General features: G+C 34.8%; 1 protein-coding gene across 4 annotated transcripts in view; it reads left to right on the forward strand.

The window, feature by feature from the left end:
• rapgef4a (Rap guanine nucleotide exchange factor 4a) overlaps positions 1 to 15,008 on the forward strand; it is a 59,298-nt gene that overhangs the window by 24,196 nt on the left and 20,094 nt on the right. For 3 of the 4 annotated variants that reach the window (XM_030125414.1, XM_030125417.1, XM_030125416.1), the window contains 8 exons: positions 3,297 to 3,369; positions 6,981 to 7,045; positions 8,986 to 9,036; positions 9,164 to 9,270; positions 12,031 to 12,152; positions 12,253 to 12,436; positions 12,518 to 12,602; positions 14,387 to 14,447. In XM_030125414.1, coding sequence (XP_029981274.1) covers positions 3,297 to 3,369; positions 6,981 to 7,045; positions 8,986 to 9,036; positions 9,164 to 9,270; positions 12,031 to 12,152; positions 12,253 to 12,436; positions 12,518 to 12,602; positions 14,387 to 14,447 — 748 coding nt within the window. The remainder of the gene's footprint in view (positions 1 to 3,296; positions 3,370 to 6,980; positions 7,046 to 8,985; positions 9,037 to 9,163; positions 9,271 to 12,030; positions 12,153 to 12,252; positions 12,437 to 12,517; positions 12,603 to 14,386; positions 14,448 to 15,008) is intronic. The other variant, XM_030125415.1, reaches the window with a different exon arrangement.

The raw sequence follows: 15,008 nt of genomic DNA on the forward strand, positions 1-15,008 counted from the left end.
AAAAAAACAAACAAATTTAAAAAAAAAAACAAAAAAACAGTTCAAATCTTGCTTTCCAGTATATTCAGGTATTCATTACGTTGTTGAACTCAGACCTGACCGACTGAATTAACCCCAGATCATAACACTGCCCCACAGGCTTGTACTGTAGGCACTAGGCATGATGGGTAATCACTACATCTGCCTCTCTTCACTGTCACTGTAGAGCACAGTCAGTCTTTATGTTCTCTAACAAACAGATGGTTGTTTAAGAAATAAGATGCCACTCACTGCATCAGTTAGAATCAAAGAACTTGTAGCTGAAACATATTAATTACTGTAGTTATTATCAAATGGAAGTATCTTTACTTATTTGTAGTGCTGTCAAACGATTACAATTATCAATCAGAGTAATCACAGGGTTGCTGTGGATTAATTTCAATAAATCATGATTAAATATCATTCATTTTTGACCCATAAAGACCCAGTGTAACTTTTGTGTCAGTTCCCAAATCAATTTTTCTCTCTATTTAACCTTTCCTAAATGATTTATCACCATTTTATTATAATATTATCCTCTGCATTTTGCATTTTTTCAGTGAAAATAATCTATTTTCTTATTTTTAATTCACTGATCATGTAGATGTTCATCAAATCTCCGATTAAAGTTGAGGGTTGTTATATAAAAAACAGAAAAAACTGACTTTTTTAGTAAAATATATCATTAACTGAACATAAACCAACCATCTACTGTCATTGAACCAACTCCATGGGTTTTACTGGTGAATCAGTGTTGCAGAAGATGATGGTGTTTCCATGGTAACTACGGAGCCTCTGAAGGTCCAAATGGGTCATATCTGATGACCATGAAAAGATGGAAAAACTGTATTTTACACCAATTATTTACATGGATTGAAAGGATTAATGGATGAACAGTTATTAAACAGTTTAGATCAGTAGATAATTTGATCTCTGGTGGATGTTTGGGTCTTTATGGGTTAATCTATATTAATCACATATTATTTTTGAGAAGGCCAGCGTGCTGTTTAGTGTCTTCTATCTTTATGGGTTGGTTCTGCTGCCTGTCACTACCCGATCAACTGCCCATTTGCGCATGCGTGACGCTAGCTTTACTTGGACAAACTACCCAAAATGTGTTAGCAGAGATGTTCAGAGTCATTCTGTGCTGCAGATGGGTCAATTGCATTAAAGTTTTTAATCAGATTAATCATGATGATGGATTAATCCATGTTAACCCATTAATTTTGACAGCCCTACTTATTTGCAAAGTTTTTTAAAAATGTCTGTACAGTGTATATACAAGCATACATGCGAATATCATATTAGCAAGACAATACGTCAGTATAATCAACAAATGTTCATCAAAAGTCAAGTGAATCTAGCAAAACATCTACAGTATAGTACAGTTTCTGTCTACAAGTGAGTTAAAATGATACTGACTGCATTTAATGAGGCCATTTTGTAACTTGTTATAAGCAGTGAAAGCAGCATAATTAAATGCTTTTTCCCCCAGTTCAGTAATGACCTTAGGTACTGAGAGTAAAAATAAATCTTAGGACTTTAGACTGTAACTACCCATACATTTTTAACAGATGCTGACCAGATGAAAGCAGAGTCTTGTGTAGGTCTTTCTCAGAATTATAGTCTTTAAAATTGAACACTTAAATACTTACATAATTCATGATAGACGGTGTCCTGTTTTGATGTGTGTATGTAAATCACATTGCCAAAAAGTTGTTACAAGTCTCCTTTTTGAGCTTCAAAGGAAAAACTAAAGGAGAATTTTAAAAGAAGAACCCAGTTTCCCCTGTTGATGTATATGAAGCACAAGGAAGAAAGAGTCATCTAGTAGAATACCAAGATATCTGCACTGGTTCTTGAAAGTGGATGAGAAGGTTCATCATCTAGGGTTTTACATTAGAAAACAGTGTAACTTAAAATGAAGCATTTGAATAATTTTATTCTTAACAGTTAAAGACAGAACTATTTTTGTGGTGATTTCCAAGTAAAATTTTGTCAGTGTTTAATCTTAATGCTTAGTCAGAATTTAGTCTGTTATCTGTCGGATTTTTGAGTTACTCATGGGATCTGACATGGGAATTTAGGGTAGGTAGGAGGATTGGGTAAGGGGGTGGGAGACTATAAATTGAACTTTATCCCCCTCTTTTTTGAATGTTTTCCTTTCTTTTTATGTAAATGTTTTTGTTGTTTGGTTTTAATGTTGTAGAAAATGCACAATGTAGACTCTACATTGTGCATTTTCTAGTATAAATCAGGTGTTTTCCTTCATGGAATTTGCTGATCATGTAGATATTCATAAAAGCCCAGAGTAAATTTAGGTTATTATATCAAAACAGTGAAAACTGCAAAAATAGTGCATTTTTTCAGCAAAATATGTCATGAACTATAGAAACAAGCAGCTACAACCACTGTCATTTATCATACTACATGACTTTACTGGTGAATCAATATTGGAGATCATAATGGTGTTTTCACATTCCCTACGGAGCTTCTAAATGTCCAGGAAAGACACATCTGATACCAGTGAAAAGCTGAGAAACTGTATTTTACCTATATATAATGAACATTTTAGATCAGTAGATGACTATGGTCCCTGGTGGTTGTTGAGGTCTTTAGGGTTAATATCCAGGACATTTTCATAATAATTCATTACACCCACTCTTCTTCCCTCTTATTAACAGTTTATCCAGTGATTATTAGTCACTGAAGCATTTATTCATTCTGCATGTCAGGACTAATGAGAAGAAAATATCAGCAGATACTCCAAGCTCTCTGTTCTTGTTCTCACAGCCTGCAGTCTAGTGATGTCAGATGAGTGCTTTTTTTTCTTTTTTTCTGAGGGTGGAGGTTTGGGGTCAGTTTGTGGGGAGGGTAAGAGGGATGCCGTGCGGTAAAGATTCCCAGTGAGAACCTACCAGAGATGTTGCATAAGGTGCAGTGACTGGAGGGTTGAGTTTTGACTTAGAGCTTAATCTGCTCTAGTTTCTTTTATATATGGAAACAGACTATTAAATATCAGTCATTTTAGAGTTTTAAGTGCTTTTTAAAAAATGTAAATGTCAGCGTTTGCGTTGGGTTGTTGTACATTAACTTCCTCTGACCTGAATAATTGTACGTCAGAAGGACTGAGGTGCTGGTGTCTTTAAGGTCATGTTTTTTTATGATTAAAGTACAATGCAGTAAGAGATGCAGGTTAATGTTTTAGGTGTGGTTTCGATCAAAATCTGCATTATTTAGGGACTCATTTGTTCCTGTGTTTTCTTTATTTTTTACAGAAATATCATCAGTGCATGGCTGGACTCCTCGCTCCTCCGTATGGTGTGATGGAAAGTGGTTGTAGCACAGACAGTAAGTATTAAATTATGACTGTTTCTGTTTATATCACAATTAAAGACAGTGTGTCGCACATTTTACGCTTCACATTTTCCCAGTTATAATTATTTTAACTGTATTAATCATAACTTAGGGCATATTTTCCCTTAATTGAAAGCACTCTTTTTATCTAAATAAATCTTGATTTTTAGCATAATTGTCCATGAATTAAGCATAAAATATTCTGCAGGTTCACTAAATGTTTAAACACAACAGTTGCCAACAGATGTCTAATATTTGCAGGACTGTCAATAGAAAAATACTCTTTATTAATTAAACCAGTCAAGAATGATTTTGCTGCCAGGATAAAAATATATGATTTTACCTGAATCAAGTACTTTGATTCTAAATCTGAAATCACAGTTATACAGAGATATGCATTAACAACATATTATGCCAGCGTTTTAGTTCAATAAATTCTAAGTGATTAAAATTCAGATGACTTTCAATACCTAAAAGAAAAAAAATGATTCAGTCTGAAAAAATGCAAAGCTGAAAACTAGAATTTTGGCTGGATCACCGACTGGAAACCTCATTGGTGATCCCATATTCTCCTCAAAGCTCAACTTTATGCAATAAACAGCTTTGAAATCATTTGAAAAAGTTGTGCAAATATGTGCTGAGCAATGTCATCTAGTTGAGGACACGTACAGAAGGATGGGTTGCAGAATGTTGCCAAAAATCCAATTCCATCACTTGCAACTTGATTTTTCCACGTCAACTTTAGGTGTTTTAAGTTTTTAACTTTGTGAGTAATTTTATCAAGATATTTCTGAAATGGAAACCAGATACCAAGGCTCTACAACCCAAACATGATGGTGATTAATATTGGTTCCTTTAGCAGGAAACGTCACAACCAACAACGAGAGAGTGTGAAGCAATAATTAGAATAACAATAATTGGACTCATTCTTAGGTGAGCTGATGGTCTCCGTAAGGGTCTATAAGTAAATGTAACCAATTTAGCACATAACTACTAATTGTAATTACACAATAAAAGGTTTTGGCCCTAGATTAGAAAAGTATTGTTTTTTGGTTTTTTTTAACATGTTCATATAACTCCAAATCCTGACATACCCTAAAATTCTCTCAAACCCCTTAAAATGACCAACAGTTCCCAGAACCCTATTATTTATAGTGTTATAAAACCTTTATTAATGTTCACATCCTTCTTATATTGTATGTGTTTAACAGTAGGAAATCAACCATTTCATATTTCTCTGCAAACTGTGATTTAACAAGTTCAGTTCAACTGTTTAATCTTGTTTCATTGTCTTGGTGAGTTCCTCTGTTCACTTTATGAAAATTTCCGCTTTTGTTTTTTGTGAGGACTCTATGTCCTGGATTCTTATCTTCGAATGCCTGACTCCCAGCGTTGTGGGAACAGCTGATGTTTATGCTTTTCTATTGCAACTTAACTCAATATTGACTTAGCTTTGCTCTGACAGAACACTTAAATTGCTGCAAAGTCATGTACCATAAAAATGATGAACAGCAGCATACAGACAGAAAATCCAGAATCTGCCAGCGCACGGGCAGTCACTTTTTTTTTTTTTTTTTACTGTTTGTTGCTATGTATTTCTAAATATATAGAGACAGATTTACTGTATATGACGCAGGTATTTGTGACACATTGCTTCGTCTGTAGACCTGCTGCTCTTTTGAAACTGTCATATTTGCTGTGTGAAATCATGATAACTGAACAGAAACTGAATGAAAACATGGTCCAATTTTGTTTTTATGTCTCTGTTTAGAAAATCATTTTGTGCAGTCAATTAAAATAAATCATGTCCTTTCACAAATTTAGACTCTAACATTTAAACGAGCTATTTTCATTTATTTATTTATTTTGTTTGTACTTAAGGATTCAGCACAGTTATGCGAGTGGGAACTCCAGTGTAAGACCAAGACTGAGTGTATTTTTGTAAAATACTGTAGAGTACTTCGGGGATTTACAGTACTCTATACATGAGTGCACCAAGACAGAAATTACACATGCATCAAGCAGCTGGAGGCTGATGCACTCTCCTGTATGACAGCTTAGTGGTATTCTACAGTGGCTACATGCAAAACATGAATTAAACATGTTTTAAATAGTTTTCTTAGTTGCAACAACACTGCACTTCAACAGCACTTTGGCGTTAACAGATGGAGCTTTTAAGTCAGCATTGTTTCATTTACTCCTGTCACGCATTCACTACTACACCACCTGAGACCCGTTTAAAGCAGCAAACAACACGTTGCTCATATCACTCATATAAGTCTCTCTGAATGTGATATTTTTTCCTGATAAAGTGTAACCTTGGATTTATTTTTTAGTGAATAGACTCAAGTCCTGATGATGTGACACTATAATGAGTGGTGTGTTGTCACGTGGACCACTTTAACAACATCACAAAGAAAATGATGGACACATGTGTTAACTCCTCAAAACAACAGTAAACAAGCTCCCATTCAGACTCACGGCATGTATATATAGAAATGTACAGTCCTCTTTGATGTACATGTGACTCCAGGAGCCAAAAATGAGATTTTCTTTACCATAAAGTGACACAAATCCTGCAGCTTATAACGAGGCAGTCATTATATGGCTTGTGTATTAGTGTGTGCCAAAAAACACCCGTATAATGTTGGCAGAAATGAGGCTTGTATCAGCAGGACATCATTTATGTAAAACTGAATTTAATAGGTGTTTTTTTGTTGTTGTAGGTTTTTTTTTTATATCCTGGTGGTCTGTTTATGTAAAAGCAGCTCAGTTACGTTTTTCCCCAGCGTTTGCAGGAAAATGATGTTTACATGTACTTTAAAAGCATGTATAATTTAGATAGATAGATAGATAGATAGATAGATAGATAGATAGATAGATAGATAGATAGATAGATAGATAGATAGATAGATAGATAGATAGATAGATAGATAGATAGATAGATAGATAGATAGATAGATAGATAGATAGAGTTTGTTCTGTTTATTATATTTATTTAAAGTGTTGCCTGAAGCACTAGTGTTGTATTTCTAAGCATTCTCCATTTTCTGTGTGTTGTGTGGATTTTGTTTTTGTGGTATCAGCAATCCGAGAAGCATGTCCAAGAATAGCTTTAGAGTTTTTCCCTGCAGATACAATTGTGACTGAGCAGCCTTGACAGATTACGCTGTTTGTCCTGGAGGGAACAGTACAAGCTTAAAGCTCTTAACCCTGAGAAGTAACCACACCCCTCTAACAAACCCTCTGCAAGGTTCAGATGGGATAAAAACTGGAAAAATGATTCTTCAACAGTGCTTTTTACTTTGTCTCAACACCAGAGTATAATAGCATGAACAAACACGCCTTAACTGTATATTTTTAAGATTCTTTTACCTCTCACTGGTACATTTGGTGCAGCCTTTTGTGTTTGCTCAGGATAACTTGGTGTTAAACTGGATTTACAATCATTTTTCCAACACTTGGACCCGTAGGGACCTTTTCTCTGGGCGAGTAAAACAAAAAACAAAAAACATGGGTCTTTTATTTGTACTGTCTTGCTTTTTACTTTCTCCCACTATATTATCTGAAGTCACTTCATAAATGTTTCCTCTTTTTCCACTCAGGAATGCCTGACAAAGAAAATATCAGCAACAACGCATTTGTTTCAGTCTCCAAACATCAGAATAAGGTACATTTATTATGTTGTTTAACCTGATACGTGTAATGTTTTGTGCAGAATTCATTTTATATCATTAAATGTAACTAAAAATGAAAGGTCTGTGGATTTCTTTTTTTTTTCTTTCCGCCTGACATAGACTTTGTGTCAGTGTTATCTTATAAACTATGTGCTTGTGTTTTTATTCACAGCTATTATGTATTAAAATGAAGAAGCACAAACTATAATAGAAAACACACTTTATATATACAACATATACAAAAATATATGCAGTGTATTAGTGAGAACTAATGAAGAAAAAGCAATTGCATATGAGAATAGGGTGATTATGCAGATCAATATGTCCCTAAAGGGCACATATGCATGAAATCTGCAGATGCTATAAAATACCACATGACTGTTGGGTTTACATTGTGACAATGTCATAGCTAATGGTCTGTTTAGTTCAGGCACAAAAACAACATAGAGCGATAAAAGAGGGTCAGGCAAAGGGCTGACACAAGGTTTAACACTGGACATGATGAAAAAAGACATAATTGTCATCATGACTGTTACAAAAATACAGTCACGGCTAAAATGTTTAGGAACGGCACAAATACATCCTTGCCTTAGATGTGATTCATTTGTCATTAACAGCATTTGAAATGTATATAATACATGCGTTTACATGAGCGTTAGTCTTCTGTCTACAAATTGCTTGCTTCCAAATAAATGCATGGACCATCTCAATTCCCTCCAGTATTCAACAGTCATAGCCAAAAGTTTTGGGAATGACACAACTTTGGTTTGGTTTTTTAGGTTATAGGTTTCAAAGACTAATAATGCATTTGTGTAACTCCATAAACCTTTAGACATGACTATATATTATTATTATTATTTTAATGGTGAGATCAGGGTGATGTTGTGACTGTTCCACCATGCTATCCTTTACTTTGTCTTATTTTCTAGTCTATTTGTCAGGCATTGTGGGCATTCAAAGTCTCAGGAGATGAATTTGTGAAATAAAACATACATGAACTTCAAATCTCACAGCAGTAGCCATTCATTAGCTTTTCAAATAGGTTAAATAAACATGTTTCTTTATGTAACTGCTTCCTTTATGTCACCCACCTCTCCAAAAAGAGGATGGAAATGAGTACAGAATGTCAAGTTTGTTTTAAGTGGCTCTAAATATAAACCAGCTGACTGGTCTCCATCAATTCCAGTTCCTGTCCCACCTTTCTCCTGTTGTCGTTTCCTGCCCATTGCGTTAAAAACATGCCTCCGCTGCTGATTTATTTTGTCCTGTGCTTTTGTTCCTGTGGAGTGACAGAGTCTCAACATGGCTACATGATTGTTCTGTTATGTAAAGTCTATAGGCTCCTTTTTACATTATGCAACAAACAAACAAACAAACACAGCTTTACTTGTGTTCTTTAACATATAGAAGTCAGTACTTCTTTGGCGACTGCATGGACTAATTTTCTGTTGAATAAATGATGAATAAAGCCTTCACATAAATGCATGAGTTACAGTTTTCTGCTCTGTGAAGTATACAGAATGCATTTTAAATGTCAAAGCCCTACAGCTCAGCCAGTGGACACGGCAGAACTAAAACACTTACACACAGTTATACACTATATCTGACTCCGATTTAAGTACCTCTGGTCAAAGGATATCATCTTAAAACTAATAAAAATGATAAAATTAATAATAACAAGCAATATCAAGTGTGAATCATACAGTGTGACTTTGAAGAGGATGTGAAGTGGCCTGCAATGAGTGAAAAGGTGACTTGTTAGACATTTTACAGCCTCTTAATGGTTCAGAAGATGTTGTTACATAATGCCAAACTTTAATTTTATCCAGTTTTTTTATGTGTTTTTTAAAGTCAAACTCATGTGTCATTGCCATCCATCCATCATGTATTTAATTTCTACTCCACTTATTTCCCATTTCATTTTATTTTGCAGAAGTCATTCATTGAAAGCCCAGCCAAACCTCACCCTAAATGCATTTCTCAGGTAGTAAAACGCCTTCACCTCCTAATGGCAGCGCCTGTTCATGTGTCAGGTTCTCAGCAGGACTTTGTTGTTTTATGCTGATATTTAACTCGACTGCCGCTGTGCCAACCCCTTTTTATGCCGTCAGGTACCCTCAGAGAAGATCCTCCGAGCGGGGAAGATCATCCGAAATGCCATTCTTTCCAGGGCGCCACACATGATCAGGGACAGGAAGTACCATCTGAAAACGTACAGGTTGGTGGATGTGTGAAAGTCATGGAGGTGGAGAAGGAAAAAGTAAAATAAAGTGAAGTAAATATGATGATTTGAAATCACAATGTATTTAGTGATGTTTCATCAGTGTTGAGGAGGACACAGTAGATTAAACAGTTAAAATGTAATTAGTGAAGCAAATATTTTAATTACCTTATCATGTTTTGTTGTTTATTAGGGAAACAAATGAACTTTATTTAGAGAATAGTGCAAGATTATGAGGAGTTACTACAAGACAGAATGAAAAATGTAATTATTGGTCATTTTCAGAGTGTAATATTCAACTTCCGGAGGCATTTGTGTGTAGTGTAGTATGAGTAACGATGTATCTGTAAGAACATATTATCATATAATCAGTGTAGTAAAGTACCTTATATTTCAACTGTAATAACATAGTATCACATCATCAGCATATACATTGACCCTGGTTCAGTTTCTTAGTGTAAAACCATCGGCAGAGTCGTTGAAACTATTGTATTGAGAAAAAATAACAAAGCCCTGATGTATTTCCAGAGACTTTAATTACCTTATCAAAGTAAATTATAGTATGATATTTTATTACTTTTGATTATGTTTACAGCTAATGTTTCAAAAACTAAATCCTAAAAGCTTTTCTGATCTGCATTGTCCAGAAATATGTTAAAAGAAGATACTTGCACAATGAATGTTATATTCTTTGTTTATAACTTCCTGGAAATTTACAAGACACAAAAGTACAGTGGTGTTCACACTCATTATTCTACTCTTTCACAAACTTCTAAGAAAATATAATATATAAGCTTTTAACTGATAAAAATACATCCAGATGTCTTTTGTTACCACACATTTTGATTTAATCTGGCAACATAAATAAACATGTTTCTCAGCAAATATGACTGCTGTCTGATTCTGATTAAATTTATTTTGTGACTTGTTGTCAGTGACAAACAAATCATCAGAAAATTGTTTTTGCCGGAGGGAACCCCATAAAGTCAAAGAACTACTTCTATTTTATTACTTTCGGGGAGAATTTTTTCTGCTGGAGATGATTTTAAATATTGTGTTTGTTCAATATGAGGTCCAAAGTGGTGTCAATGCAAGCCCAGATACATATGGACCTGAGTGTAGATAGATGAGCTGAAGTCATTTCATGCTGTTATGGAAATGTTATGGAGAGTCACATCCAGGTCACTGATCAGTGATTGGTAACTACAGCTGTCAGTCATGTATTTAACCCTCCTAGTTTTGTGAAAACGTCAAAATCAGGGCATCAAGCGATAGGTTTTCTTCCTGACACACAGTGAAGGAGTCGATGCAGAAGTCTCATGTCCTTTTAGTTTAATTGAATTATGATATACTGAATAACTAAAACTACTGCAGCTTTAATTAACCCTTTCATGCATGAATTAATGAGAACCTTAATCAAGATTTTTTTTTTCCTGAGTGTTTTTATTCCTCTTTAAGCATGAAAATTATCTTATAAACCTATTTTTCATGGAGTTCCAAAAATGTCCGCTCAAGCAAAGAAACATGTATTTACTGACATACTGTGTGAAAACTATGAAATAAAAACATCTTTAATGTGGCTAATCTGATGTTTTCTGACATTTTATCATACTCTAATACTAATTATTACACACTTCATGGAGATAATATACAAAAAAAAACTTTTTGTTTATAAAAAAAAAACTCCTGTTGATTACAGTCTAGTAACAATAACAAGCAACTGATTTACACTCAAACATATTAGAGCACATCAGGTTTATCAAGAACAGCAAAGTTACAGTAATGGTATGAATTATTATTAGGATAAAATAAGCCAATTATCAGAATGAATCTAAGATTTTGCTTAGTCTTTATTATTTGTTTTATTATATGATTGTTTAAAACTGTGCCATCTTGTTATCTTGTTTTGTTTCTGCAACTTTTCTTCTTGTAAATAGGGAAGGCATAAATAAGCTGCTGCTTCAGCCTATGCCTTTTCACCCATGTTTAATATAGAAATCCAAACTGTTTGTATGTATATATCATGTTCTGTTAAATGAACGAATAAATTACTACTACTACTACTACTAATTGCAGTGTATTGGATGGTGCATAAGCATCCACTGTGTTGGCTGATATGGAACTAAAACAACAAAATCCATAAATATATAAGAGAACAGCTGTAGAATAGATGTCCACTGTAGTGACCACTATGCATGAAAGGGTTAATGAAATATCTCTGTTTTAGCTGATATTTTTTTTGTCTCTTTCAGACAAAACAAGCGGTGCCAGGCACAGCAAACCCCACCCCTCGCATGTATTGTAGCTTATTTAGACATCAATCAAGTTAATGTCATCATGTCTATGCATGTGCTGAATGTTAGCATATCAGTTATATATGCGCCAAGTTTGAAGTAAATTGAAATGAAATTGATGTGTTTTATAGACATTTGAAATTTTGCCTATTATAAGTAAATGGAAAAAAAAAAAAGATTTTAAGAATTCATCAAAAATTGGAACTTTGACCTACTTTTCCCAAAATATAAAACATCTATTCTAGGTCACTGGCAATCTATAAACCCAGTTTGGTATGAACTCAACCAATAGTTTTGCTGCTAGAGTGTTAACAAACAAACAAACCAAACCAAAAACAGTACCCTTGCCTCCCCTTCGGAGCATGGGGTAATAATCTGTGCAGTATGTGGAGAGTCAGGTGTTTTCTGACAGTTTTTAGGCCAGAGGATTAATTTAACTTATATACGCTGCTGTTTTTCCCAGACAATGTTGTGTGGGAACAGAACTGGTCGACTGGCAGATGCAGCAGAGCTCGTACATCCACTCCCGCATTCAGGCTGTAGGCATGTGGCAGGTGCTGCTGGAAGAAGGTGTTCTCAACCATGGTGAGAGTCTGTTTGATGTGTGTGTCTGCATGCATGAATGTGGGAGGCAGAGATTTCACATTTTAAGCCTGGATGCCCATGTTGTGTTACTGTTCTGCAGTGGACCAGGAGCTGAACTTTCAGGACAAGTACCTTTTCTACCGCTTCCTGGATGACGAACAGGAGGACGCTCCTTTACCCAGCGAGGAAGAGTGCAAGGAGAGCCAAGAGGAGCTGCAGGACACGCTGCTCCTCCTCTCACAGATTGGGCCGGACGCCCACATGAGGATGATTCTCAGAAAACAGTAGGTCTCTGATCCAGTGAAGCAGTAATGTTAAATAAAGTAATGCAGTCATGATGTATTTGACATATTTTCTGTTTATAGTCCATCAGAGAGAACCACAGATGATTTGGAGATTATTTATGAGGAGCTGCTTCACATAAAAGCGTTATCTCACCTGTCCACCACTGTGAGTACACACTGATTCAAGGTTTTTTGTCACATTTGGAAGAACATTCTGATGAATACACTGCAAAAAAGGAATATCTGACTTAGATGAACTGACTTGAATTTGGAATATTTATCTAAAAAGATCCTTATTTATTTATTTGTTTATTTATTTACTTACTTACTTAATTACTTACTTACTTATTGAGACATAATCTTGCTAAGATTATTTGACTTGTTCCATGAATTTTCATCTTAGATATTACAATTTATCTTAAGCAATATTCATAACAAAACAAATATATATGTATATAAGACTTGAAACAAGTATATTCTGCTTAAAATAAGAATTTTATTTTAGCATTCATAATCCTTAGATATATTTTCTTATTTTAAGAAAAGTTGATAAGTGCTATTTTCTTACTGCACTGGCACATAATTTTACTTAAAATAAGACATTTATATCCAATAATGAGTTAAATTTGCTTATTTTTGTACTGGCCTTTTTTTGCAGTGTGCATGCATGAGAGTGATGATCACATACATTTATTAGATTAGGGAGACGTCATGAACCCATCTGCCCTTCATCATATTTGAAATGTTAAAGCAGATGTGAGGACTTTTTGAGCATTACACAGAAACAATGCTGGGGTTAATGCACATAAAAACTGAGAAACATGTAAAAGTTACCGTTTTTAACTCCCCTTTTGAGCCTTTCCATTTATTTCATGATGTAGAATTGTGCTTTCCATATTGTTTTAGTATAACTCTACCTTGTGAAATTTGTAGATAAGAAGTCACTGTTACAGTGTCTAGTCACATTTGTTCTTTTGCTCAAATTCTGCCAAACATTGTTCATTTCCGAACGGAACTGACGCTGCTTTATTGCTCTGTTGAGAACCACCAGACTCACAAGAGCAGAGATTTGTTTCCTTGTGTAACTGCCTCCTTGCTGTCTGAAATGATATAGTAAAGCATCATAATAACACAACAAAACAGGCTGCACAAGTGCACTGTCTTGTCAGGGAACTTTGGTAGATTTAAGAGCACTTCAGGGCCTCTGTTCACAGTAGGAAAAAAATATATGACTGCAAGAAAAAGCACAAAAAATATTCTAAAGGTAAATGAATTTTGACAGATATTTATTAGGTCTTAAACCAGAAGAAAAACTCAAACTAACCCTTTCAGCACCTCATACTGGTCTAAATGAGTGTCTTCTAATTCCCTATTATACTGATGTCCCTGAACTACTCCTGTCTCACATCCACACACTGGTCACCTCCATCTCAGCCTGTTTCTGACTTTTAAGTAATTTTCAGAAGCAGTGGCTGGAGGTAGATGATGAGGGTAAAGCCGCACTTTAATTTGGGTACAGGTATACTTCTACAGATTGCAGGTTATCAGTTCACAAAAATGGGCAGATGAAAAGGTGTTAGTCCTCAGAATCTGGTCCCCAGTATACCTGCAGGAGACCTGACAATAATCACAGACATTTTTTCAAGTGTCAGGCCTTTATTTTTATCACCAATTATATTAATCTCTGATATTATCACCAAGATTCACAAAGATTAGGGGGATGACTTAATTACATGTTCTGCAACTCAAATTAAAAACTATGCATGGATGTCCAAGAAATGCACTTCTGAGGCATCTGTGAGACTGCAGGAAGACTTCAGAAAACATATGCTTCTCCAACAGTGCGCAGATATTTGGGTGCACAGTTTTTGGTTTCTCCTTGTTGCAGCAGAAAGTAGAACATCTTATTGATCAGGCTGGGTTACGCATCTGTCTTTCCTGCTTGCACAGGTAAAGAGGGAACTGGCAGGAGTGCTGATCTTTGAGTCCCACGCAAAAGCCGGAACAGTATGTAAGTAAAGAAATGAAAAAAAGGAAACATGACCCTGAGTTTTATATGAAAACCTGATGGAATAGATGGTTAATATTACTGTTAGATTAGATTAAACTAAAATGTAAAAAAATATCTATTAGGACCATTGTAGGTACATGAATCAGATGAAAGAGAAGCTTGATATTTCAATAAAAACACAGAGTTTCTGAGATTACATGAACAATACAATTAAATGAAATAATGGAGTATCCTAAGTCATAAAGCTGTAAGACAAAACTCAGAAAAGGTCATTTTTTCCAGTAAAATATTGTTGCTCAACAACAACAACAACAACAACAACAACAACAAATAATTCAACAATAATACACAACATAAAGTATTTAAGGGGTTATTTATGACATTATAAGCTCATATATTACATGTGTCACTGTGCTTAAACATAACCATAGCACAGATGGTGTTCTCATACCAAATACACATGCATTAACATTATCTATTTAAGTCATTTCAGTGTTTTCGTCTATTGTAGCTCTTTTTACATCAACACATATACAGGTAGGTTTATTGTATCTGTAGTGG

The sequence above is a fragment of the Sphaeramia orbicularis genome, chromosome 21, assembly GCF_902148855.1.
Source record: "Sphaeramia orbicularis chromosome 21, fSphaOr1.1, whole genome shotgun sequence".
NCBI classification, from domain to species: domain Eukaryota; kingdom Metazoa; phylum Chordata; class Actinopteri; order Kurtiformes; family Apogonidae; genus Sphaeramia; species Sphaeramia orbicularis.